Raw genomic sequence first — 27,680 nt, 5'->3', positions numbered from 1 at the left:
GGACTGTGCTCTTTGCTCAGAAGAGCAAAGTCTCAAGGGATCTCAACTTGGATCTCACCTGACTCCAGCACCTTAGCCCCGGGCTGTCCTGATTCTACTTGAGTTTGTGTGTGGATTTGCAGTGCCCCGTGTGCGTGCGCGAGCCTCAGGGGGACTGTGGTAGTGTGCGTGGAGGGGTGCTTCCCCCATTGGACGCAGAGATTCTGGGGGCTAAAGCTTGAGCACTTGCCCCTCTCAGCCACATTTGCTCTGGATGCTCCTCCAGTCCAGAGAGACCAATCACCCCTCCCGCCTCCCGGCTGGGACCATCCTCAGGGTCCCCCCCACCCCTGCCCTCCTCCCCTAGATGCCCAGAGCCCTGGGGGAAGAGGGGAAAGATTGAGGATGAGGGTGGAGGTGCAGGGAGGAGGGAGAGGGGAGGGGATGGGTTAAGAAGGAGTGTGTGATGTCAAGCAAAAAAGACAACATTAGACACAGATGCTGAGATGGCGTTTATCGCGGCAAAAAAAGGTGAAGTCGCCGAGGGAGACGGGGGAGGGAAGGGGGTGTGGTGGGGGCGGGAGGAGGGCCATGGAAGCTAATACATGGTGCACTAGGTCACACGACGGACACTGGGGGTGGGTGGGTGGGTGGGTTGGGCATGGCCCAGGCATGGCAATGGGGGGAGGAAGAGGAGAGGGCGGTGGGCCCCAGCCAGGAGCTTCTGGAGGTGGCGGGGAGGAAGTGGACGGCGGCGCTGGTCGCAGAGGATGAGAGGAATCGGTTAGAGGGGCGGGATGGAGGCACTGGAGGCATGGCCCACATTCCCAGAAATGGAATCAGGAGCTGGGCAGCAGGTGGGGGCCCGCCCAGGACTTGGGCCTTCAGTGTGAGGAATGAGGAGAACCAAGGGACCTTAGAGGTCTAAGTTCCCCCATTTTCCAAGAGAGCGAACAAGCCTGGGGTGAGGCTAATTCCTACAGTGTGACAACCAGTTCTCCAAAGACAGCCCTCCCCCTCCCCCATGCTTTTCCTATCCGGTCTCCAACAGAAGAAAGGGGGAGAGAAATGGAGCTCTGACTCCACTGTTAGCTCACTGAGGCTTGGCAGGGAGCTTGGGGGAGGAACCCATTTCATAGATGGGGAAAATGGAGCCATACGGTCAGATTGCACCCTTCCCCACCTCTCCCCTCTCCCAGCCAGGGGATCCAAGCACCCCAGCCCTCTAGGACAAATACTGATATACTGAACTCCAGCACACTGGAGATGGTAGGGGACACACCTTGGGATGCTCCCAAATTAAACTGGGATGTGGGCCATGCCTCCAATGGCCTGAGATGCCAACACAAAGAAAAAAAAAATGACTCCCCACGTCCCCTGGCTCAAACCCAGTACAAAAGCGACTATTTACAATGAAGGCGTGGGGAGCGTGTAAGGGAAAGGAGGGGAGTGGGGCCCGAGTGTGCACTCCGTGGGAGGGAGGCCACGTCCCTGGACCCGCCTTTTAAAAGGGACAAAGCCAAATAGCAAAGATTCTTCAAGAGGATCTCCGTCCCCAGGGCGGGGCGGACCCTAAGGGTGAGGGATGGGGGTGGGGCATGGGATGGGGTGCGGGTGGGGAGGCATGGGCGGTGGGAGGAGATGGAGGAAAGGTAGCAACTGCCCCTAGCCTCCCCCCTTTCCTCCTGCCGGACACACAGTTTTCCGTGGGATGAACACAGAAAGGGTTAATTAAAAAGAGTTCGATGAGCGAGTCTGACGGTCGAGTGGGGCGGGCTGGAGCAATGAGGCCGCAGGTTCCGGTGGCCGGTGGTGATGGAGTCACTTAGAAGATGAGAGGTTGGTGGTTTTGGGGGATGGGGGTAGGGTGGGGGGGAAAGGGTGAGGGAGGGGGGTTAGGCGGTCTCCCCCAATTATTTCTGGGAGACAAGAGTGTCCTGGACTGGCTGAGAAGGGGTTAAAAACCAGCAGCCTTCACCACCACCATCCCCGACGAGACTTTTCCGTTTCCCTCCCTGCCACCCAGCAATGCCCTACGCGACTGCGGAGGGCGCTGAGACCCACGGACCCTACACACCCGCAGCGGCGCGGTGGCGAGAGGCCGCTGACTTCGGCGGAGAGGGATCGCGATAGCAGGGCTGGGTGTCGAGACTCCACGACGGCGGAGACCGGAGTCCTGGCCCGCCGTGCCCCAACTTAGGTATCGCGATCCCCTTCTCCCCACTGTGACATCCAGTTCAGACTTACGCGACAGCCGGCCTGGGTTCCGGCGGCGCCGCGCAGGTGAGCGTCCAACAGCGAAGGGCCGCCCGGCTGTCCCGACAGGTGTGCCCCGTGGGGGCAGCCTGGACGCCCACATTGCCATCCTCATGGCCACTTAGTTATACTTTTGCCAACACTCAGTCTATCACAACCTCTAATCCCGGTCTCGAAACAGCAATCATGGATGCGGGGGACTTGTTTCCCAAACAGTTGGCGACCAATGAGAAATAAGGAAAGGGTGCGTGCGGGAGGGAGGAATAGGCGGGAGAAACAGAACACGGGGATACTGAAGGATTCGGTAGTCAAGAGGGGAGAAGAAATACCACCCCGAGAAAAGTGGCACCTTAATGTTCCAAGTTTAGGTCCCCCACAATCTATCTATACATCAACTCTTAACATAAGCTCCATTGAGATACCCAGAATTCCCACCTACAAGTCCAGGGCTGGGTCAGGGAGATAAGGATGGCAGAATCGTTGCCCTTCGGTTCCCTGCCCTGCCAGTTATTGCAGTGAAGCCTCCTTGCCCATGTAGAGATGGCTGGACAGGGCAGAAGATGATGGCTGGGCAGGCTGGCTCAGAGCCCCCTGAGGCGGGGGATGAAGGAGGTGAATTTGGCACGTTGAACCCCTAGTTCTCCTAAGTGCTTTGAGGTCCTTCTCCACATCCAGTTGGTACCGCCCCTTGGGCCAGCAGAGGAGGGACTGAACTTGTCTCCCCCTCCCAGAATTCTATAAATTTGCTCAGAAAGAGGCAAATGGGATTCTCCCCGGCTGGTGGAATTTGGGGGATCCAAAAAGGTAGGGGTTAGCTGAAAAGGAGAGTTTTTTTTTTTTCTTTCTTTTTTCTTTTTTTTTTTCTTATAAAGATTCTAAGAAAAACTCAGGGCAAGAGGGATGAGGAAGGGGGACCCAATTTAGCTCAGTGTCCACAGACCTTATTCAATGCCTCTTAGGGGCCTCCTCAAAGAGAGATGGTCCCCGCTTCCTTCTCTCTACCCAAGGTCCTCTCCCCCCCACCCCAGAGCGGCTCAGTTCCAAGGAAGTTTGGCACTTTTTTTTTTAATGGGGAAACTAGGGGAGAGAAAGTTGGGAGTTGAGTAGAGGGGGGACACAGACACAGGCAAAGATAGAGACAGGACAGAGGACAACGGGAGCCACAAAAAGAAAAAATAGAAGACCATAGGGAGCCAGAGAAAGAGAGGCAAAGGTTCTGAAGGGCAGATGAGAAGGAATAGGGAGACAATTCAATGCAGCAAACACTTATTAAGCACCTACTGGGTGCTGAAGAGCAGGGTGCAAGGAGGCCATTCAGAATCTCTGATTGGCTAACAGGAAGAGAGGGGGAAAAAGAGGCAATGGGTTTTCCAATAATCCCGGTCTCTGACCCCACATCTGTGTCCCCTTTGGACAAACTGCAGCACAAAAGATTGAGGTCAGATTGCAGAAGGGACTTTCAAGGGATGGGGAAGATGGTGGAGTGAATTTCCCAGGGTAAAATGGGGAAAGATGCGTGGCTCCCCACTCACCAACATGGTGAGTGAACTAGCTCACCGAGCTAGCAAACTACGTTTCAGATAGCCCTGGCTGGTGGGGTAGAGGGTCCCCAAGAAATATGAGTAGGGATGGCGCTTGTCACACAGATACCTAAGGGAACACTTTTCAGGAGGCCCAGCCTCCAGAGCCATGTCTGTGTGAGAGGAGTTCTGGATCCCGCTGATTGGGACCCAGACTCCAGCGAATGAGTTATAGAAAGCAGGAGCAGCCAAGCTGAGGATGCAAATTATATGAAAATGAGCTCTTTTGTCCCCACCCCCCCATGCCCAGACCTACTTCACCTCTCCTAGCTCCTTCCCCTGCTCATGGGGGCCTGGGGGCTCATAGGGGGATATTCCAGCTAGATACTGTAATACCCACGTGCGGGTAAATACTGTTAAATACTGTAAGGTCTCTGAGAGGTGGAGGGGAGCATGGCCCACGAGTGGCCCCCACCTCCAGCCCCAGCAGCCCCCAACTGTAGAAGATATGTACAAAGTTATATCAAGAATTGTTTTGGCACTCGGATCTCCATCGGGGCTCAGTCTGGAGATTAGAGGTGGGGGCAGCAGCTATAGGAGGTGGGAGGAGGGTGTGGAGGAAATGGGGTCTGCCCTTCACCCTGGAGATGACGAGGGCATGGAAAAAGTCACCCCAGTGCCCAAGCTCCAGCCTCCTGTTGGGTGGAAGGGCTGGGGCGGGAAATTCAGTGCAAGGTACCTCGAAGGCTATTGCTTTCTAGGGATTTTCACATTTTGATTTGGGGGTGGCTCTCTAGCGGAGGCAGGAAAAGGGGCCTCCCAGGCTTTAGGGGGTAGGAATTGTCTCTGTGGCTTTTCTTCCCTCCTTTTTAAAGGAGAGAGATGAGGAGGCCAGATTCCCCCAAAGCCATGGAGAGGGGTCTGGAAGACCTAGGAGGGGGGCATATGGGGGAGAGGGTGGGCATGGGGTGCCTCTCCCCCAGAGATGCTGATGATGGAACCAGAGCACAGAGGGCCCTGTTTTGGATTGGAGGAGGCGGAGGTCTCCAAGGAGGAGGGGCAGGTGGAGGAGGGTAGAGCTGGGTCTCAGCTGACCTAGTCTAAACGGTTGTCAGGACCTGACTCTCAGTCCATTGGCGGGTCCTTAGAGCTGACTGCAGCCACCGTGCTAAGCAAGTCACTCCTGTAACAACTGTCTGGGCTACCTGGCTCCATTAGAATATTCTAGCTTCTCAGTGTTCAAGGTGAGTGCACCAAAAATTCTGATCCATCAGACATCATCAAAGTATGCCAGCAGGCTGAGAGCCACCAGGCCAGTCCAAACCACCAGAGCTCGTGAAGCCTTGGGGCCCAAGAGACCCTACCGTGGCTCCACGAACTACACAGGGCCACGCTGGCCTGACAGGGCAGCTGCACTTATGGCTCACCAGAGTCAACCAAACAAAGCCACACAGATACAGGCACGCAGAGAGGGCACGGGTGGGATGGGGGTCTTCAGCAATGAGTTTCACTAGGTCCATCTCCCACCTCTCCCTGCCAGGGGAATTCATAGCCTTGGGGTGTCTGGATGGAGATGACCCTGACAGTATTCTTTTTTGTTTTTACTCCTTAGAATCCTCCAGAGTGGATCCAAGTCCCACCCTTTATTCTCTTCCTAGGAAGATTCCCCCAGTCCAACACTCACCAAAGAGGAGTGTGGGTGGAGAAGGAGCATCAGGGACTAGCCATTGTCCAAAACAGGAAGTACATGCTGCATCCCAATGACATCACAGGAAGTGACCTTGAGACTCCATAGGAAGTCCATACCCCCTGATATCACTGAAGTGACCTTCAAGAAAGGGCTCATCGAGACCTCATAAGTACTTGTCTCTCATCATCACAGGAAATGACTTCTGGGGAACTGCTTCCTGTGACATCATATGGAGTGCCCAGAAAGTACTTGACTCAGCAACAATACAACAGGGACCCTTCTTTCCATTACTCAAGGAAAAGCCACAAAGATGGCACAGCAAGGTTTTCCAGCCTCTCGTAAGCTCACAGGACCAGCTGAACCCCAGAGCTGACCTCCTTCCCCAGCACCATCCCTGAGCCCCGTCAACCTGACAACCAAAGGGTAAAAATCCCACCCAGAAGGGGCAACTCCAGTGGGGACACAGTAGCTGAGGAAGTCTGGGACCTCTGGGGTCCCTGCTCCAAGTGCCCCATTTTGGCTCAGACACCTTGGCCACCTCTACTCCCATCACTTCCCTGGGATCTAGAACTGAAAGTGGAGAGGCAGGCTGTTGTGTTTTGGGGAGGCCCCTCATTCCAAGTGACCCAGAGGCACCCTCCCCTCCTCCCAGATGGAAACAAAAAGTTATAAAGGGAGGATCCTTACCAAACAAATAAAATAAAAAGAAAAGAAAAAAGAAAAAGGGAGAAAAAAGAAAAAAAGGAGGGAAAGAAAGAGAAAATAACGCTTTGTTTTCTATTAAAATCAACAAAATGCAATATATACAGATATCACACAGACCTGGGCCCTGGGAGAGGAGGGTCAGGCCCAGTCAAGCACAGGGAGGGGAGGGGTCAGCTCAGGGCTGGGGAGGGGGCTCAGGAGCCCCCTCCCCAGCCATCGCTCAATCCTGCCTATGACTACCAGAGGGGAGGGTGCAGTCAGGCCTACCCCAGCCCCATCCCATGAGGAGCAGGACTAACCAAGCTGAGGTCAGGAGTTGGGGGAGGCGGAGGGAAGGAGGAGAAGGTGGAGGAGGGAGAAGGGTGGGCGCACACACCACAGGCCTCATCCCACTTTCTGGGGGTTTGAGGCCCTCACCCCCTGCTCGTAGGTGACCCGCTGGCTGATGAGGTATTGAGCGGCTTGCGTGGCCGCGGGGCTGCCCGTGATGGTGACCCGCCGGTTCCGCGTGCCTGGCAGGAACTCGCCCTTCTTGGAGATCTGGATGCGGGCGCCTGTCAGCTCCTGGTACTCCACCAACGTCTTGCCCCCCTTGCCCAGGATGGCTCCCACCAGGTTCTCAGGCACCGCAATCTCCACCAGCTCCTTGGCACTCTCAGCGGCTAACTTCTCTGCGGTCAGGAAGCCCCCAGCCGCCCCTGCCGCGGCCGCCGCGGCCACCAGCGGGCCACCTCCTCCACCGGCCCCACCGCCTGCCCCGGCCCCGAGGTAGCCATTGGCCGCCGCGGCCAATGCAAAGGACCCCAGGGATCCGGGTGGCGGCGGCGGCGGCGGGGCGGCCCCTCCGGCTGGCCCGGCCCCGGCCTCACCCGCGTAGGATGCCAGGAGGTTGGCTGCGGCGGCGGCGGCAGGGTTGGCACCGGCGGCCACTGCGGCCAGGACGCCGGAGGCTGCGGCCGAGTTGAGGCCCAGGCCCAGGGAGTTGGTGTTGTAGCCGTAACTGGCCAGCGTGTTAAGCGCCGTGCTGATGGCCAGCAGGTCGGTGCCTGAGAAGGCGGGCAGCGCGGCGGGAAAGGCTCCCACGCCCGCCAGCCCCGCGGGCCCCAGCAGGCCGGAGGCGGCGGCGGCGGAGGCGGCGGCCGCAGCCGGCAGCACGTCGGCCGGGCTGGCGTAGGGCGAGCCGGTGGGGTTGGAGTTGGCCACGGGACCAGCCACATTGGCGTAGCTGATGTTGAGGCAGCTGCTGCTCTGGGGGTCTTCCTGTACCTTCTGCACGATGGCGCTCACAGCCTTGTGCACCTGCTCGGGTTCGCCGCTGACCGTCACCACGCGCTCCTGCAGGTTGATGCCCTCGGGCTTCTGCGACAGCTGCACCCACGCACCCGACTGTTCCATGACCGCTTTCACCGTGGCGCCCCCCTTGCCGATGATCAGGCCAGCAGTGCTGTTGGGGACGATCAGCTTGGCCTGTGACGGGAAAAGAGGGAGGGTCTTCATGGTGGCACTGGAGACCGAGGAGTCTCCTCCTTCCTAGCATTCCTTTCTAGTGTCTAAGATCAAGCCCACACCCCTGCCTTTATCCCCGCTGTGGTGCTGGTAATCAGCCTCGGTTCTCCCTAACCCAAACCCAGCAAGCCCCCTTAATAGGTACCAAGACGGGCCCACTAGCTGTTAAAAATACTGAAAGATTTCCTAATGGTTGGTAAATGAATAACTGTTATTCCAGGTTCTCTCAGTAGCCCCTCGGCCACCCTGTCCCATGTCCCTGGGGCCCCAGGTACCTCCCCTATTTATGCACCTAAAAGCTTAATGGCTGACCAGTGGGGGGGGGGCCTGCCAGGATGGGCACCAGCTTGCACCAGGACCCCACCTTCTGTTGTTGAGCACTCTGATTGATGCCTAGTAAAAGCTTCGAGTCTAGATTTACAGATGAGTCACTTGAAGCTTCAGAAGTAAAGGGACATGCCCCAAGGTCACCCAGATAGTGAAGGAGCTGAGGTCCAGCCTCCCAGCTTCCTGTGTTTTCCACTCTATGACACAGTCTCCTCACTTAACCTCTTTGTTGTTCTGGACTGAACTGTGTCTTCCCCTCCCCCTGCAAATTCTTATGTCAAAATTGGAACCCACAGTACTTGAGAATGTGACTGTTTTGGAGACAGCGTTTTTAAAGAGATAATGAAGTTAAACGAGATCGTCAGGGTGGTCCCTCATTCACTGACTGGTGTCTTTAGAAGAAGACCAGGACACAAACACACAAACCATGCCTAGTCTTTGGTATTTCATTATGGCAGCCCTAGCTTGCAAACTCAGTGGTTTTATCTGTAAAATTAAGGTAACATAAAGCCTTAGGTCTGAGAAGGCAGTGAGTTCCAAAGCAGGTCTCTCATTTGAAGATAGTGGCTCCTTTTTCAGCTGCAGGGCAGCTCACCCATCAGCTACCTGCATATCCCAGCAGCTGCAAATCTGGTCAACCTTGATTCCAGTGGGGATATTTTAAAACCCAGAATCCCTTTCACATCTCCAAGAGCACAGCTTTCTTCTTCCTTCCCTCCCTCCCTTTCTTTTTTTCTTTGGCTGGGGATAGTAACCAGGCCCTCCAGCATGCTGGGCAAGCGTTCTACCACCCAGCTACATCCCCAGCAACCTCAAAGAGCATTTCTGCCTACAGATTTCTCCTTCTCAAAAATCCTTCCCATGTCCCCTTAGATTTGTGGATTCTCCACCCCCCACAACCACTACTAGAGCTCACACCCCTGCCTCCCCTTTCCACCCCCAAGCCAGTTATGGAGGAGGATTGGGCAATTTGTGAGGGGCAGTCTTGGTTTGTGAGGACTGGGGGCAGATGTGGACATTGAATGGGCAGGGCCCTCAGTGTCTACAGCCCACAGCTGAAGGCCATTTTCCCACAGGGGAGAACTGTCCTAGGTCCTGTTGCACATTCATGCTGGTGAAATGCCAGAGTTTATAAATCTCTGGGTCCTGAACAGAACTCCGTGATACATCCTAAGTATTTTTGACCTATGGAAATCGTCAGTAAATCAAGGGGAGATTGCTTTGTTCTGAACTTTTCCAGTGGCCGGCTATTGTGTTACAAAACCCTGACATCAGTAGGAATGCCACTGTTGTCATTTAAGTCTCCAGGACTCCACACCACGTCACTTTGCCTCAGTAGCTGCACCACTCAGCTATGTCTGGGTGTGAGTTGAGACTATTTTATAATGTCTTCTACTGCAGTCCCTGTTGAATATTTACAAATTAAAGTTCATCTGATTTTATAACAAATAACCTTTGTTTTATTTCTCCTGTATTTAAAAAGGTCTCATGGGATAAATAAAATGTGTGGTATATGCATGCAATGGAATATTATTTGGCAATAAATTCAAATAAAGTACTGATACAATACATACCGCAGCAGGATAAATCTAGAAAACATTATGCAAAGTGAAAGGAGCTAGTCACAAAAGGCCACATAGGATTCTAATCACAAGAATGTCCAGAACTTTGCAAACCCACAGAGACAAAAGGTAGATTCTTGGTTGCCAAGGGATGGGAGAGAGGGGCTGGGGGTGATTGCTAACAGGAACAGGGTTTCTTTTGGGGATGATGGAAACATTCTGGAATTAGATGGTAGTGATGGTTGACCATATAGTCTATGATGCCATTTACATGTGTCCAGAATAGGCAAATCTACAAACACAGAAAGTAGATTAGTGGTGGCATGAGGACAGAGAAGGGTTAGCTGGAGAGCAGGGAGGTTGAGGGGTGACAGTTTAGGAAGGTTTCTTTTTGGCTTGGGAGGCAATTTGGTGGTAGAGCATTCACCTAGCACATGCAAGACTCTGGTTTTGATTCCTCAAAAATTTTTCTTTTGGAGGTTTGGAAAATGCTTTAAAATTAATTGTGGTAATGGCTCCACAACTCTGTGACTATAACAAAAGCCACTGGGCTGTACCCATCAAATTGGTGAGTTGTAGGTATGTGAATTATGTCTCAGTAAAACGGCTGACAATCTTATGGGTGAATAACAATTATGTACTGTATATTTCAAAAAACTGGGAGAGGGCTGGGGCTGTAGCTTAGTGACAGAGTGCTTGCCTAGCATGTGTAAGGCACTGGGTTTGATCCTCAGCACAGCATTAAAATAAATAAATAAAATAAAGGCGGTGTGTCCACCTACAACTAAAGAAATATTTTTAAAAAGCTGGGAGAAAGGACTTTGAATAGGAAAAGATGTTTAAGGAGATAGATATGTTTAAACTGACTATAAATAGTATATAATGTATACATGTATATGGCATCCCATTAATATGTACAATTCTTAAGTTTTTATGCGTTAGTTTAAAAGAAATTGAATAAAAATCACATGAATATAGATGTTTTATATGCATGGTTTAGTGAAGTTCCTTTACTACTCTCTCCTTTTCTACATCTGTAAAATGGGCATATGATTCCTGATTCATAGTTGTGACAGGCATTCAGTGAGATATGGGTGACCTGCTCCAAGGTAATCATTCAGTCAATGTTAACTGTTTTGCTATTTTCTCAACAGAGCGAGGTCCCAATTGTAGTTGGTACTTCTAACTGTGTGACCTTAGGCAAATACTTTCACCTTTCTGTGCCTCAGTTTCCTCATGTCCAACAGTGGCATAACCTCAGCTGCCCTGTATAATTAATTAGGGACTATAAAGTGACTTTTCAATGCCTGGCAAATGGGAAGCCCCGAGAAAGTGGCAGATGCCTTTATGATAGACCCTGAATTGTAGTATCATAGCATCTTAGAGAGAGCTGCAGGCACAGACCATAGAATCTTGTAATCCCAGAATGCTAGAATGGTAGAATCTTAGAATATAAGCCTAGAATCTTGAAATAACAGAGTCATAGAACTTCAGGAGGTTTAAAGGCAGGAGGAACACAGAGACTATCTTCTCTGATGATCTGCAATTCCAAGGAAAATTACAAACACTAACAGCAGCAGCAGAAAACACAGGGCTTAGAATTTGCTAGGAACTTTTCTAACTTTTTTGAATAGTAATTTACTTAGATTGCACAATGAACCTATAAGGTTTGTTATGATTCTATTATTATCACATTTTCTAGATTGGGAAATGGAGTAACAAAGAGGTTAAGTAAATTGTGCAAGGTGACACAGGAGTGAGTAGTAGAGTCAGGATCTGATCCCAGGTCTCATTCCCAGAAATTCTGATCCAGCGGTTCTGGGGTGGGGCTTTGGAATCTGAATGCTAAGCTACCATATTAGCCAGGGCTGAGAACAACTTGTTCAGCCCAGAGGTGGTAAACTGGTGGTCCTAAGGCCACAGCCAGACTATAGCCATATTTTCTTTGACTTTCATAGTGTTTTAAAGATTGAGCCAACCTTTTTAAAACAGTAGATTTTAGAGATTTGTGGCTTCTTTTGAAAAGTTTGGAGGACATAGAAACACTGTCCATATTCCCAAAGGACAAGAATGGACAGGGTGGAATTGAGCAGTGACTGCTCCCTCTTCAGAGGGCCCACGGTCCTTAATCTTTTATGTTCCCTTTCTTGGAGGCATTTCAGTTTATAATCCCTGGTGTGACCCAGATGCTACACTGTAAAGAAAGAGAAACCGAGACCTGCAGAAGGGCAGGGGGCCCTGAGTAACATAGCAGGTCCAAAGCAGAAAAGGAGGAGACATTATCTTCTGACTAAAAAATCCCATAGGCATAACAACAGCTAAGGATTTTTTTTTTTGGGGGGAGAACTTTCTATGCTGTAGGCATACATGCCAAGTACTTTTCAAACATCAATGAACATTAACCACCACCCTTAAGTAGGCACCATAATGAATCTCATTTTACAAATGAGAAAAACAAGGCATGGAGAAATCAAGTCTTGCCCAAGGTCAGGAAGTAAGAAAGAGTAGGACTCAGTTTGACATCTAACTCCAGAGTCTGGGCCTTCAGTCATTCTCTCTCTCATTCTTTGGAACCCTCGAATAACAAGGCAGAGGATAAATCCTGGTTCTGTAACCTCTTGACTCTGCTGTGTGAGTTCCTGTGGATTAGGGGGAGGCGCTAGAAGGCTGAGGCACAGATGGTGCTGACCCCATTTTCCCTGCAACATCCACAAACTCTCGATGAACCCTGAGTCCCTTGTGGCCACGATCGAGGCGGAGGAAAGAGGCAATCCTCTCGCCTGTGTAAGCTGTGGGTAGCAAGCTGTGCTCTGCTGGTGGGAAGGGATTCAGGAGAGGCCTGGCAAGGCGTGAGGAGCAGAGCCGCTTCAGCACCAAGGACAGCGGCCGCGTTCCCTGCCCCAAGCCCTCAGTCCTTTTTGGGGAGCGATCTACCCGGCAGCGCTCCTCCAAGGTTCTCGGTCCCCCATGTCCCCACGAACTTGCTGGAACTCAGGTTCATGGTCTCCCCCACCTCAGGTAATGCCAGGACCCAAGAATCCCAGCTGCCTGGCCTCAGTCTTTACTTTCTAGGCGGACTTAAAGGAACTCCCGACAGCCGCCTGTCCGCCGGCGCAGGGCTCCTCTCTCCTTTCGCATTAGGTGCGCACGTACGTGGGAGTGAGGGGGGCAGAGAAAACGGGAAGCGCGCAGCCAGCCCCGTGCTCCTCCTCCCCTGGCCCACTACGGGTCAGGACCGCAACTAAGGGCTTCACTGGGAGCCCACCTGTCCAGGGGAACCGTCGTCATGGCAACCAGAGAGGCTCGGGAAGCGATTGGCCCGCTCCCTGCCACGCCCCTACCGCTGCCCGGTAACTGAGGCAACGGAGGGGCGTTGCCCTCCCCGCTCCCAGCCCTTCCTGGAGAGGGCTGAGTAGGACAGGGACCCGCCCCCTCTCTCGCTAACGAAGCACCAAGTCGGCCCCCATAATGGTAATTATCAGGGAGGGAAAATAAGAGGCCATTTCTAAATTTTTTTGGAATGGGCTGTCACTGAGGTCACTTCCGGTGAGTACAGGAAGTCGGAGGCAGGTTGCTCAGAGAGACAATGGGATGAGGTGGGAGAGGAGGATCTAGAGAATCTCAGGAAGGGTGGATGAGTGGGAGGGTCCCCGCCAAATTCTCCCTAGGCCTTCACTCCTTCAGCATCAAGCCCGCTCCAAGTGGTCTGAATTCCTTTCTAGACTAGTAGCGCTGACTCCCTCATAATATGAACCACTGGCATGTGTTTGGTAAACTTTTTTTTTTTTTTTTTTTAAATGGGAATTGTCCCAATGGTTCGAACTCTCGTGCAGGCATCTGGGAGGAATGTTGCCTCCTGAACCTCACCAGCTTTACAGCAGCCCACTCTGCCCCAGCTGACCTGCTTGGCTCTGTCGGGGTTCATCGTGGTTTGGGGTTGAAGGATGTTGACCACCTCAGGCTTGGTCATCGCTTGAGGGATTTCTCGGACCTTCTCGGCAATAAAGCTGTGCACAGCATTCAAGGCCTCTGCTGTGCCCTGTACTAGGCATACCCGCTCTGTGGTTCCTGTTGAGCAAGGGAGAGAGAGGGCACACTCATCAGACAGGAATGGGGACATTCCTGAGAGACAGGCCCCACTTAACGGACGGGAAAACTGAGGTCCAGGGAGCGGACCTGTTTCTAGGCCACACAGTGAATCTGGGCAAGCTGGAATGGGTACTCAGGCCACGATGGGTAACTGGGAAAATGAATGGAATCCTTGTTTTATAATCTACACTTTATCTCCCTCCCCTAAAACAACTCTGGGGAATGGAAGAATGATGCTTAAGTGCTCCAGGATGCCCACAGCAGCCCTGGGCAGGGGAGACAGGGCTCAGCTGCCTCTTCCCAGTTCTTGCGGGCTCCCCGGTTGCTTTGGCAACCATTCACTCACTGGCCCCCTCCTTCTAGAAGCGGAGCACTCAGGCCTGCAGCGGTTGCCACAGTAACTGGAACCCCCTTATCGGTCTGGCTGGCCAGGTCCTCAGCCCACCCCCAGGGGGATGAGGGACGAGGCCCCGTTGCCATGGCAACCCCTGAAAGCCTGCAGCGCAGGCCTCTGGGCTTTTGGAGAGGATGGGGAAGGGCTGGGGGATGGGGGAGGCAGAAGAGAGGCCTGAGTGCCTGCCTGGACCCACCAGATGGAGGGCTGAGGGGTGGGGGAGGGCAGGGGTGTGGATAGGGAAGAGCCTGATGGGTCAAAGGCAACTCTTGGAGCCGTGGAGCCTGAGGGGCTGGGAAAGGGGAGTGGGGTGCTGTGTTTGCTGGATACCCTCCAGGTTTCGGGCTGCGGTTCTGACCTGGGCACCCTCCTCACTTCTGTGTGTGTGTTCTGGGTAGGGCACAGGAAAAAGAAGCTGGGTGGTGTTGGGGTATATGTGTGGGGGAGAGAGACTCTGGGTGACGTTGTGACTGTGTGTGTACCTGTGAGGCTGCCTGGGGTGGGTGGTGTGTGTGCTTGTGTGTACTTGGGCTGGACAGGCTAGATCACCTGAATCGGTGTTTGTGAGTATAAGAGAAAGAACAGGAGCAGCTGCGATGGAAACGGCCTATGCGACACAGTGACTCCTTCCGGTAACAAGGCCTGGGTGCACCCCTGTGCGTAGGAAAGATTTTGGTGTCGAGTGGTGACCTGTACACTATTAGTAAGACTGAGCTGAGTGTGTGTGAGAGAAAGAAACAAAGAATGTCACAAAGCGGCACTGAGGCTGTTGACGGGTGTGCCCTTCATTGGTGGTGGGTGTGTCTGCATCTGTAAAAGCAAGAGAAACATGTCCCCACCTCCAGTGTTCACAGACTATCTGGATGACTGGTGTGTGGTTTGTGTCTCTGTGCACATGACCCTCTGACTGGCGTGTGTGATCATGGGGTGAGAGAAAGACAGAGAGGGGCCGACTCAGGTGAGACTGTTGGGATGGCAGGTGTGCTTGTGACGTGCGTGTGTCCCAGTGTGTATTACAGCTGGACAAAGAAGACTGGCTGTGACCGGGCTGTGTGAGCATGTGACCATCACAGTGAGGCCGGTGTTTGATGGGTGAAGGGAGGATGTGTCCATCTCCCCAGGGTTGTGGGCTCTGTCTGAAGGACTGGGTTTCCCTGGATTTGGAAAAGGTCTTGAAGGTATGCCAGGTTCTGTGTGTGCCTGTGTCTGGGACACTTGGCAGCGAGTGCCACTGTCTGTCCAGCACTTCTGTGCAGGGTGCTGGTGCTGCAACCCTGACCTCTCACTTGCTATTGCTCAGCCTGGCATGCTGACCTTGCCATGTGCCCGGGTGTCACTGCCTGAGGGTCACTTGTGTGGCTGAAAGCCCCCACCCGCTTTGGGGCACAATCCTCACCCTTGCTCCCTCCACCCCAGAACAATAGCTTGGTCTGAGCCAGGGTGAGTCAGCGCAGGCTGCCTCGGTCTGGGTGTAAATAGGAAAGGGTGTGGGTTGGGCTGGAACCGGGATGGAGCAGGGGACAGAGGGGAGGGGGAAGCCCCAGGAGGCCCCAGGGAGAGCCTGGCTGCAGTGGCCAGGCTTCCTTCCAATTCTATGAGTCTGTGACCTCCTGTCCCCTGTAGTCCTTAACCTGGGGTCTGAGGGGTTTTTCAGGGGACCCAGTAAAACTCTGAAAAAGCGTTCATAGTAACAGCTGGTGATTATATAAGGCTAAGCACCAGGTACCATTTTAAGCCCTTGCATATATTTATCCACTTAAAATACAAGATGGGCAGTTTTATTGCCCCCAATTTCCTGCTGAGGACACTGAGGCACAGAAAGGGTTTGGATCTTGTCCAAGTTCACTCGGAACAATTAGGTTTTTAACCCAGATATCTAGCTTTAGAGTCTATAGAGTCTTAACCACTCTGCTCCCCGCTGCTGATTTTGGGGTTCATGAGTGAGTAGCTCTAAGTGTATGGGTTGGGGGCAATAAATGACTGTAGTTTTGGTTTTGTTTTTAATGTTAAGAAAGAATATGTGTGAATTTAAGGAGGCACTTATGACTTTGTACTTTGACGCAAGTACGTTATAAATTAATAAAAACTGTGAGGACAATCAGCAGCGCGAGTCATGCTTTTCCCCTGGAACTTAATCCAGAGCTACAGACGGGTGCTCAGAAGCTGTTCTCATCTGGGAAGTCTGGCTGGGGAGCAGTCTGCGAGGCCTTGGGCAGACACTTGCTTATTTCTAGGTCTTGGTTTCTCCAAGAGTGGGAAGGATTGAACCTGGAGCTTTGGGATCCATTATCGAGAAGGGGATGCCCTTTGTGTGTTCTTCCAGACACAGCGCAGGGTTTAGGGGTGATTGTGTGTGTGTGTGTGGGTGTGTGTGTGAACCTGTGAGGCCCAGAGGACCCTCTCGGCTTTCCCACTGTCGTTTGTCACTTGCTCTCTAGGCCTCAGCCACAGTGAGCAACAAATGACTTCTCAGCCTTTAAACGTGCGACTTCTTCTTCCTGGAGTGTCCTTCTCTGCTCTTTCCCTAGTTCACAGCTCACTTATTTGTCTGGACTTCCTTTCCTGACCTCCCTGGGCTTCCCCATTCCAGTCCTGGACACTCTGGGCTGTCACGTGTGGCCTTTGTCTCCTGACTAGGCATGAGGTCCAAGAGACAAAGGCTGGGACCCTCAGTCTCACTGTGCCCCATCTCTGTCCAGCCCAGGGCTGGCATAGAAAGGTGCTCAGAGGATGTTTGCTGAATGAACCAATGAAAGGATGTCACCCAGGAATGGAGGGAAATATGCTCTTTGTCTCATGCAGTAGCATTTGCACTTCCTGTGTTCCTGTGGACCCTGGAAAATGCTTGAGACTGTAGGGAGCCGTGCCCTGCATCTCCGAGGCAGGAGCTGGCACAGGCTGTGTGATTTGGATGTTCCAGCTCAGGAGTGGGGACCGGCTGCTTGTCCAGGGGCTGGGGAGAGACCTGGTTCATGTTGCCATCTGTGTAGTGTTTGGTCTCAAAGAACCAAGGCCCGTCCCATTTTCTGGGTTTCTTAGCAGCCTGGCTTGTGGGGCAGATCATTGAGCTGGGAGTGGATGACATCGTGGCACAGAATGCAATCCAGGGCCAGGAACCAAGTGTCCTCGGATGACTATCCTAAGCAGAAGTCTTATCGACATCTTGTAGGCTAGAGAGGCACAGGGAAACTGGGCCAGGGTGGAAGAGAAAACGGGATGCTGTGCCTGGGCCACTAGATTTTTCTCTAAACTCTTTGCCAAAGGTGCTTAGTGACATGGGAGGGAGGGATGCAGGGAGGGGCAGGAGAAAGAGAGGGAGAGCAGGAGAGAGTGGGGGTGAGGAGAGAGAGAGAGAGAGAGAGAGAGAGAGAGAAATGAATGTATCCTAACCCTGCGTTCCATCTCTGGTGTTTGACCTAAAAAACTCCAAGGGGATTAAGAATGAACCAGAACCAGCGCTGGACCACAGATATAATTTGGGGGCCTTCCCTGGATTCCTAGATATTGAAGCTCAGACACTGGCCTTGGGAGGGAGATATGGAGAAATACTGAGGGGGGTTAGAGAAAGCAGAGGAACCTTTAAAAACGAAGGGTTGTGGACACTGAGATGGAGACAGAGTGGAGTAGAGAAGGGGCTGGGTGGGAGGGAGGAGAGAACAGAGTGTAGGAGCTGAGACTCAGGAGAAAGAAACATAAAGGGAGAGGTGGCAAGAGGGAGCAGAAGCCAGCGAGGGGATGAGGGGACGGGCAGAGAGGACCCCATGGCAGGTGTTGCTAAGCGTCGCCGAGTGGATGAATGCAGAGTTCAGAGAAGGGAGGAAGAAAGGGGGCGACCCTGAGGGGTGGAGGGAAAGGAAAAGGGGGAGGTGGGAGAGGGAAAGGGGCAGGCAGAAGGGATGCAGCCTCAGAGGACAGGAGAGGGGACAGAGAGACAGAGAGGCACACGGAGGGGCAGGAGGAGGCAGAGAGGGGCGGAGGGGAAGGAGAGAAGCTGGAACAGTAGGAGGAAGGGGCACATCAGGAGCCATGGAGGGGAGAGTCGTGAGATGGAGATGGGCAAGATGGGGTGACAAATCCAAAGGGAAAGAGTGGGGGTACAGTAACACGGACGCCTGGCCCCGAGCCCGGAGGGACACCCTGGCACCTGCCTCCCTCCCCACCCTAGCTCCTCCAACTGACCCGAGGGGGCAGGTGTGTGGGAAGGGACACATCTGCCAGCACATCATGCAAATGAGTCCATGAATATGCAGCAGGCCTATTGTCTGGCCCTGCCCCCACCCCCATCTGCTCAGGCCAGGCTGCTTGGGCTGGGGGCAGCTCTGCTCCCTTAGGGGGAGGAAGGGGAGGCCCCCCATCACTCTCCCAGCCCCTAGGGGAGCCCTTCTTCCTCATCCAGGGCCCAGGTGGAAGGGAAGGAGGAAGAGAGGGAGGCCCAGGGCAGAGACCGGGCCAGGGCTCACCAGGGTAGAAGTCTTTGGACTTGGACAGTTTGATGGTGGCTCCCGTCTCCTTCTGCAGCTGCACGATGGTCTGCCCGCCCTTGCCGATGATGGAGCCAGCTGCGTAGCTGGGGATGAGCACCTTCAGGAAGTATTCACCTTCCTCTGCAGGAGCACACAGGGTAGAGGGGAGTCATTCCCGGGAGGCCCCAGCATGGGTGGCTGGGGAAATCACAGTGACACAGGAGCAATACCATGAAAGGAGCGGGGAAGAAGAGAACACCCAGCCCGAGCTCCATTCACCCATCCATTCATTCATTCATTTATTCAAGAAATCGAGCCTAAGCTCTGGCTACTCTGTGCTTGGCACCAGTTTGGGGAAACAGCCCCTGATTTTGCGGGCACATAAGGCTGAAAGAATTTCAGTGATTCAGCCGAGAGCACATAGAGCTACACTCTTCAGGAGGGGGAGACAGACTCTATTTCATGTCACATGGTTGTAAGTACTGAGAGTCCAAGAGGCAGGGAAAGGGGACGGGAGGGTGTAGCGGCTGTGATGTCAGATACGGAGGCCAGGAAAGCCCTTCCCAGGAGCGTGCCACTCCTTATCCATCACTCGCTGCCACAGCACCTGCGACGCACTAGGCTCTGTTCCAAGTCCCTTACAAATACCAGTCCTTCTGATTTTTACCCTGGTTTTATGGGGGAAGCGTTATTTAGAGATCCATTCTACAGATGAGGAAACAAAGGTGAAGATGTTGCTGAAGCTCAGAGAGAGGAGGGGGCGGGGCTCAGGTCTGGACTCAACCTGGCCCTGGAGTCTGTGTTGGGAACCATCAGGCTCTAGAGGAAGGGACAGGACCATGTGGCTATGTGGCAGGTGAGCAAGTTGCAAAGGCCCTGGGGTGGCACAGTGTGTGGATGTTGGAAAGGAGCAAGAAGGGCTGAGTCTGGCTGGGGGGGAGATGGGTTCATGGGAGGAGCGAGAGCAGGGGGCTGCTAGGGGGGGTTGAAGCTCTGGACCGCATCTGGGGCTCTTACTCCAAGTGAGATGGGGGCCTTGGAGGGATGTGAGAAGCAAGAGCAACAGCTGCATGTCCCGAGAGGAGGTGACAGCCATGGTCCAGATGGGAGGTGACAGTGGTCTCATTGCTGGGGTGGGAGGTGGAGAGGGCCAGCCCTGGAGATGTTCCAAACCCTTACTTTTGACCAGTGCTCAGCAAGGCTGCTCTGATGGCTCCCTCATGGCCCCCCCGTGAGAAGCAAAGAATGAGCTCCATTTCTACACAAGAGGAAACTGAGGCACAGAGGGGCACAGAGAAGTGAGGGCACCAGCCCCAGGGTACCGAGACAGTTGCCAGGTTGTTTCCAATCCAATTCGGTTCTGCTGTGGCTCACCCTTGCCTCACACCCTCCCCTGGTGGTAGCTAAAGACCCACAGTTCCATGTCAGCCTGAAAGATCTAGAAGTGGTGCCAGTGGTTGGGGCTTTGGTCTTTCTTTCTTATAGACCAACTGGCTACACCTACCGCACTTTTTTAAATGCAGCCTCCAAGCGAGTCCTAACCTCTCTTACCATCTAACCAAACTGTTGCCCCTTGTGCTCCCAGGGTAGAAATTCTGGAGCCCTCTCAGTAGAAGACACTATATTTTGGCTCCTCCCACTTTTCCCACTTCATTTCCTCATCTCCCTCTACAGGAACCAGACTCACTGTCCTTTTTGTTTCTCAAATGTTCACTGCTCCCTCCCACCCCAGGGCCTTTGCACTTTCTCTCCCAGCATTCCCATCTCCCTTTTGTCCTTTAGGACTCCACTCAAATATTGCTTCTTGGAAGATTTCCTTGAACCTTGAGAATGAGAAAGACCCCTGTTTTATGTCTTCTGAGCAATTTATCACAGAGGTCCACAGTGGACCACATGGATAGAGCTCAAATGAACACTGGGAAAAGGAAGGGGGTCAGGCCACTCTGCTTTTTAAAACTTAAGGCCTCAAACAACTCCCTAAAAAAAAAACAAAAACAAACTTTTTCTTTTAAGCAGAAAAAGCCCATTTTCAGTGGTTCACATGAAATCCCAATATAGGGCCTGGGGTCTGGCTCCGTGGAAGAGACCTAGCCTACCTGAGTTCCATCCCCAGAAAGAGGAAGAGGAAGAGGAAAAGAGGAGGAGGAGGAGAACTCTAAAGAAGGGCCAAGGGTGGAAGCTGGCGCCTGTTCCCTTAAGAGTGAAGGTCGGGGTTCCCTGACTGGTCAGGATGGGGCTGTGGGGAGTGGGGCTGGATGTGGACCTGCAGGGTAGGGAGGGGTCCGGAATAAAGGGGTTTCCCTGAGCCCAGGGCAATCCTCTTTGAAAACTGCCTCATCAGAAAGTTAAGCCCATTAGGAGATCTACCCCCAGGGTGCCTCCCCATCCATCATCCTGACCCCCCCCCATCACTTTCTCCCCAGGGCTCACAGAGGTGTCCCCTCTTCCCCACCCCTACACCTGTCACAGGAGGCTCAGAAAGATGGGGAGGGAGTTCTCAGCAATACTTGGGACCCCTTCACGTTCTCTCCCCTTCCTTCCCCCCCACTTCTCCTTGAGGGTGAAAGGCATTCATCTGCTCTGAAGAGAACTGGGACTCCCTCTCCCCATTCTCCGCTTCCTCTCTCATTTTCCCTGAGTTTTGTCTGAGAATGTCCATATGAAATGGCAGACATTCCCCTAGACCAACTGTGGATTTTGTCACTGATGGCTGTGTGGCTGCCGGCAAGTTTCCTCACCTCTTTGGGCCTCAGTTTCCCCATCCATAAAATGGAGAACGTGATCACTGCTCAGGGCCATGGTGATTCACCAAGCTATGAAATGGAAAGTACTCAGGATGATCCGGGGCACACAGAGGCTTGGGAAATGTCAGATATCATTATTATCATTATTATTATTATCCACTTCATGAACACAAGCAAAATATTATCACAGTGTTCAGTGCAGCGTGACCTATCAATGGGGAAACCACTGGAAGGCTTGGGGCTTTTGTTGAGAGGTAGAGGAAGAGGGGATACCCCACTTCTTTCATCACCGATCCCCCTAGGGGGCTGCCCCAGGCTTCACCTGCTTCTTGGAGGAGAAATGTCCTCTCACAGATAAAATGGACATCCTGTCCCTACTCTCCTTCCTAGACACCTTTCTGGGTCCTTTCTTTCTCATGCCAGTCTGCTATGGAGAGGGATGAGCTGAGACCTTCTGCCTGCAGAAACTCAGAACTCCAAGTCCCAGAGTCCCCACAGTGGACATCAGTCTACTTCTGGTCCTTTTTAGAATCTTCCGTACATCCTTCCTGTTTGGGGGTGTTTCCCGCATGTGCATCCCACCTCTGCTGGGGAGAGGCCAAGCCTCTATTTCCCAGCCTTCCTTGTAGCAAGGGCAGAGACATGACCTCAGCTGAACTCGGAGTCCCCAGACGTCACTGTCACTGGCTCCTATCCTGTTGCAACAACCGAGTCTGAACTTTCTCCGCCTGTGAGAAAGTTCTTCCTTCTGCAGAGGCAGAATCTAGTTGCCAGAACTCCACCCCACCCACTCCCAGCCCTCTCTTAGCTTCCCTCTTGGGGTCCAGACAGCTCCTTTGACCCCCTGACAGTGACTGGCAACCTGAAGATGACAACTGCATCTGCCCAGATGGGCCTGTCTCCCTTTCTCCGCAATCTGGAGCACTTTTACCTTGGAAGGAGGCTGGGCCGTCTTTCCCCTTCAAGTCACTGATTCTCTGGCCTCCTCCTCCCCTGTGTGACTACGTCCCTTTGGGATGCTTCTGGAGGCCTCCAAAAAACCCACCAGTACTCCTCTCCACCCGCAAATAATGTCTTTCCACCCAAGAGATTTGGGGTGTCTCAGTGTGGATGTCATAGAGTTGACCCTGTGGGGGACTTGGATCTGTGTGGAGATCACTAAGGACAAAAGTGGAGCCCAAGACCTGAGTGTCGTGAAGGAGTTGTTTCTGGTGGCAATACTTCTGGAGGGAACCAAAGTTGGAGTGCTGTTTTAGGTGCCCGCTGTTGCTTGAGGGCTGGGAATGGGAGAGTTGGCCTGTTCTACTGTTAGGAAGAGGCTGGGATGTGAGGCTGGCGTTGTCATTGGGAGCATGTGGGGATGTCACTGGTGAAAGACAGAGATGGCAAGGGTGTGGTGCGGGAGTGGAGAGTCTCTCTGTAAAGGCTGATGTGCTTGTCTGTGTGCAAAATGCAGAACAACTGGACCGCGCTTCTGTAGGGATGGGGAGCAGAAAGGTGGGACGGTGGCTGGAGCTGCGGCTGTCACTGACAGAGAGGAGGGTGCAGGGGTGCGATTTCCTTGGGGTGAATCTCTAATCAATGGCAGAAAAAAAAAGAATATTATCCCATCCTTGGTGGCACTGATGGCAACAACGAAGATGACTATTGTATCCGGAACAACTACCACCGGCCAGGCTGCGTGCCCTGCCTTGGATGTACACTATCTCACTGAACACACTCAACCACCAGAGAGGTCAATCTTCCTGTCCCCATCTTCCCCACAGGGAAACCGAGGCTCAGAACCACAAAATAACTTGCCTGAGGGTCCCTTGCCAAGCACCTGACAGCCACAGAGTTGAACACTGAAAGGGCTCATTCGAGGGCCCTGCCCTGGTGACACTGTCTTTGTGTTAAAGAGTATGAAAGGTAGGACCTGGCTGCTGTAGGCTGTGTCTGGAGTAAAAGAAATGAGTATTTTTTTTTCCTTCTGTATTTTGGTGGCCAAGGGAGCAAAAGAGGTTGGAATATAGTCAGGTCATGGGGACAACTGTAGTTGCAGTTTAGGAGTTATGATATGTACTTTGGGGACACTCTTTATTATTGTCCCACCAGACAGGGGTCCTTTATTTCTCAGATGACTCCCCGGCCAGGCCAGGTTTCCACTCAACCTCTTGGCCAAGCCCTCTTGCCCTGATGCCTCCCCCTTCTTCCCAACAGTGTCTGTCAACCAGACTAGTGCTAGGAAGTCAGAATAGTCACCATCTCCTCTGTTCCTCGCATCCGCTCTCAGGAACAAGCAGGAGGGACAGGCTGGTAGTGAGGGCAAGAGCTGGCTCTATCCAGTCTGCCACTACTTGCTGTGACACCCTAGAAAAGCTCCTCACCACCGTGAGCCTCAGTTTCCCTATCTGAACACACGGTTCGCTATAGTGTGTAACCACACCACGGAGCCGGCCTGCTGAATTCAAATCACAGCTCTGCTTCTTATCGACAGACATGGGCAAGGAACTTGACCTTTCTGGGCCTCAGTTTTTCATCTGTAATATGGGTAATAGAATAGAACTGCTGTAAGGATTAAATGATCTGTGTTAAGCACATTCCATAATACTTCCTGGCACATTTTAACAGCATTACTATAATTTAGCCATTGTTGTAATTTATTATTATTATTATTATCAACATCATCAGCAGCACATTATAAAGCACTGGGAGAATTAAATGAAATTCCATGTAAAGCATTAAACAAGAATATTGATAACTATTACTACATCATCACTAGGGTTACTGTGAGATCCCCATTTGGCAGATGGGGACACTGAACCTTGGAAAAGAGGACGGGTTGACCCAGCCTCCCTGTTATGAAGGTCCATTATTGAAAGGAGTCTTTGGTTTTGAGGTCAAAGCCCTAGACCCTCGCTTGCCCTGCTCTTGAGTATTTCCATCCCTTTTCATCTCCTGGCCTCAGTTTCCCCAAGGGTGCCCTGGAGAGGGAACTGGAGGACACCTGGAAGAGATGGTCCCTATAGGCTCATCCTAGTTTCACCACGGGCAAGACAGGCAGGCCAGCCCAGCGGGCAAGTACGTGTGCCCTGGAACCAGCATCCCAGGGCTTAGGAGCTGTGTGACCTCGGGCAAGTGGTTGCATTTTGCTGAACCTCAGTTTCCTCATCTGTGAAAAAGCAGTTCAAAGCATGTCTCCCGAGGGTTCTTTTGTTTGTTGTTTGTTTTTTCAGTGCTGTGGGTTGAACCCGGGGCCTAGCACAGCCTAGCCTCTACCACTGAGCCACATTCCCAGCTCCCAAGGGTTCTGTTGAGAAGTTCACCGTGTCTCAGAGCCTGCCTCACAGTAGGGGCCATGCAGGTGAAGGTGACAGTCTTTAGCAGCAGCATTGTTACAGTCTGCCGTGAGCCATCAGATTTGGAGCATCTCAGCCCCTTTAAGACAATGGTGGAAGCCCCCACCCCAAGGAAGAGAGCTGGTCAGCCAGGCTGGCTCAGGGACCTAGGAGGTCCCTGATCCTCTCCGGGACTGGGAATGGCAGTGGGGCAGGAAGAAGGGAAGGAAGTTGGCGGGGACACATTCATGTGTGTGTTGGGGGTGGGGGTGCAGGAAGAAGGACAGGAAACTCCCTCCTACCCTTCCCCCAACTTCCCTTTCCTCCAATTTCTGCTGGACACCCTCCCAGGCATCCAGGGGGTCCCTGATCCTGCCCTACCTGGATGGACCGGCTGGTATTCATCTAGGGAAGGAGGTGGGAGGCCCTCGCCCCACCCACCCGGAGCCAGGCAAAGGGAAGGGTGCACTCTGCCGGAGGCCATCCCTTTCCCATCCGGAGGAAAAGGCCAGAGGAAGTGGAGATTTTGGCCAAGGTGACCGCGGGGTGGGGCTTGTCTGCTCAGGGGTCTCCCTCCTTCCAGGGAGCTGGAGTGCTGGGCTGAGAACCCCGAAAGCCCTGCACCCCCTCCAGCAAGGCAAGCGCTTGGTCCCCAGCTTGGCTTCTCTGGTCCACCACACATTTACACGGTCACACACAGAAAGGGCCCTTCTTGTGTCACAGACACACCTCTGTGACATCAAACCTTTTTACCTTACACACACACGCATACACATGCTGTCCCTTGTCACACACACAGAATCACTCCACATCTCTGGTGTCATACACCAGCCTTTTCACACACACCCTTCCCTTGTTGCACATTCACACACCTTGCCCCCCAGGGTGTTATACACACCTCCCCTGGTCCTGGTTCCTGGGGGACAGTCCTCCCCTTTCCTCCTTACACACCCTCCTGCGTTTCACCCACAAGCCCAGCCCCTCCCTTCTCATACACCCACCTTCCCCTGTCGCACACACCCCCTCTGATGTCACTGTTGCACACCTCCATGTGTCAGACCCAGCCACAGCCTCTCTGGAGTCACACCCACACCCTTTTCTTGTCACATCCCCTCACCAGCTTCTGGTCCCACCCGCCCCGTGCATGCTTGTATCACACACACAGAAACCCATTCCTTGATCCATGCAGCCTCTCCTGGCTCATGCCCAGGGCCATCCCATTTCATGTCCCCCACACACCCCCTTGCATGTCACACACACCCTCTCACTCATGTGTCACAGTCCACCACAGCTCCTCTGGGGTGACAAGCATGCACTGTCCACTGTCACATGTGCTAATTGAGGGTCTCAACCGTGGAGCCCAGTCCTTCTTATTTAGTCCTGTTTCTTACACACACACACACACACCTTCTATCCTGTCATGATCCCTAATGTCACATATCCAGGCCTTGCAGGGCCCACACAGACCCACACACACACACACACCTGTCCTAGACTCACATTCTCCCACCCAGCTTTACACACCCGCCCTTTCCTCTATGTCACCCAACACACCCACCTCGCCTGTCCCCACGCACAATCCCCACTGTGGCCCACACATCCCTCCCTTCGGGACAACCCTTGCTCAGGACATCCCCAGAGAGCGAGGCTGGGAAGCTCCGGGTCCGGGTCCGTAGGCCTCCTTTACTCCTTCCCCTCCCCCAGCCAAGACACGCAAGCCGGGGAACACCCCTGCCCTGAAAGGGTCACATCACACACCCCTCAAGGACACGCAGACACCCTCCCAGAGGAACCCATGCCCCCCATCCTCCGCGCCCCCCCAAGGACACTCGCCACCCCCTCCCCCCAACCCCTCTCATCGAAGACAAAGCTCCCTGCCCGGCCGCGGCGAGAGGAGGAGGGGGTCCGGCCTCCTCCCCAGCTCCCCCTGCCCCCGCCACGGGAGGGGCGCCCCTCCCTCCCCAGAGCCCGTGCACCTGCCAGGGGAGGGGGAGGCCGAGAAAGGCGAGGCCCCCGCCCGCGCCCCGCCGAGCGCAGCCCTTCCTCACCTCCCGTGTTGCTGCGCTTGGTGCAGACCACCTCGGGGGGCGTTTCGAGGGGCCTCTTGCGGGAATCCGGGGCCTCGGGCTCCATGGGGGGGGCCTGGGGCGGCGGCTGCTGCTGCTGCGGCGGCTGCGGCGGCGGCGGCGGCGGCTGCTGTGGCGGCGGCGACGGCTGCTGGGGAGGCTGGGGTTGCGGCGGCGGCGGCGGCGGGGGCGGCGGCGGCTGCGGGGCCGCGGAGGCCGTGAAGAGGCCGTGCACCGCGCCGGCGGCCATCATCCTCATGGTGGGGGGGCGGGGGACGGGGGACGGGGGAGGGGGAGGGAAGGGGATGTGGGAGGGGGAGGGGGCGGCGGAGGGATGGGGGAGGGGGAACCCCGGAGAGGGAAGGAGGGAGGGAGCTGGTTCTGGGGGGTGACAGAGCTTGGAGAGCGGATGTGAGCGGGATGGGAGGGCAGAGGGGGTCTCCGACAGAGCCCGGAGAGAACTGAGGGGTGGGGTCTCTCTCAAGATCACGGAGGCCGGGAACTGGCCGCGCCACTGGGGGGACAGGATCCCCCCTTCTTTGCTACCCGGGGCGGAGGGCCGAGCCCCCCAGGCCCTGCTCGGGGCGGGGGGCCGGAGGAGGGAAGCGGAGGCGGCCGCTAGTGGGGGCCCGGGGGGCGGCGGGCGCGGGTGGCAGCGGCGACTGGGCTGGCGGTGGCTGCTGGCCCGAGCATCTTCTTCCCGGAGGCTCCCACAGCGGCCTGGCCCCTCCCACCCGCGCAAGGTCACGCCCATGCCGGTCAGGGCCACGCCCTTCGGCACCCCCATTGGTCCACCCTTGAAGTCTGGGCCACGTCCCTCTGGGTTAGCCACGCCCATCACAGCGGGGGAGCGAGGGACCCGATTTTCCCCCAGGATATAATAAGGACTCTGGGCTCCTCCACGCCTTCTCCACCCTCACCTTTAATGAGCATTTCTTGAGCACGTATTAAGTGCCAGGACTGATTCTAAGTAAGCACTTCACATTTATCGCATTTAATCCCAGAGCAAACAATATTGTGAAGGACTTTTATAACTCCCATTTTACAGATGAGGAAACTGAA

General features: G+C 54.0%; 2 protein-coding genes across 2 annotated transcripts in view; one reads left to right on the top strand and one right to left on the bottom strand.

Moving 5' to 3' along the window:
* Ccdc61 (coiled-coil domain containing 61) overlaps nucleotides 1-27,680 on the top strand; it is an 86,691-nt gene that overhangs the window by 28,111 nt on the left and 30,900 nt on the right. The window lies entirely within an intron of this gene.
* On the bottom strand, nucleotides 522-27,312 carry Nova2 (NOVA alternative splicing regulator 2). The gene is made up of 4 exons (XM_027945956.2): nucleotides 26,601-27,312; nucleotides 18,489-18,632; nucleotides 13,447-13,613; nucleotides 522-7,617 (listed from the first exon to the last, which is right to left on the bottom strand). The coding sequence occupies exons 1-4, from the start codon at nucleotides 26,875-26,877 to the stop codon at nucleotides 6,535-6,537; spliced, it is 1,671 nt and encodes a 556-aa protein (XP_027801757.2). The 5' UTR covers nucleotides 26,878-27,312; the 3' UTR covers nucleotides 522-6,534.

This window comes from Marmota flaviventris, chromosome 18 (genome assembly GCF_047511675.1).
Source record: "Marmota flaviventris isolate mMarFla1 chromosome 18, mMarFla1.hap1, whole genome shotgun sequence".
NCBI classification, from domain to species: domain Eukaryota; kingdom Metazoa; phylum Chordata; class Mammalia; order Rodentia; family Sciuridae; genus Marmota; species Marmota flaviventris.
This window is presented reverse-complemented; position numbering and strand designations above follow the sequence as displayed.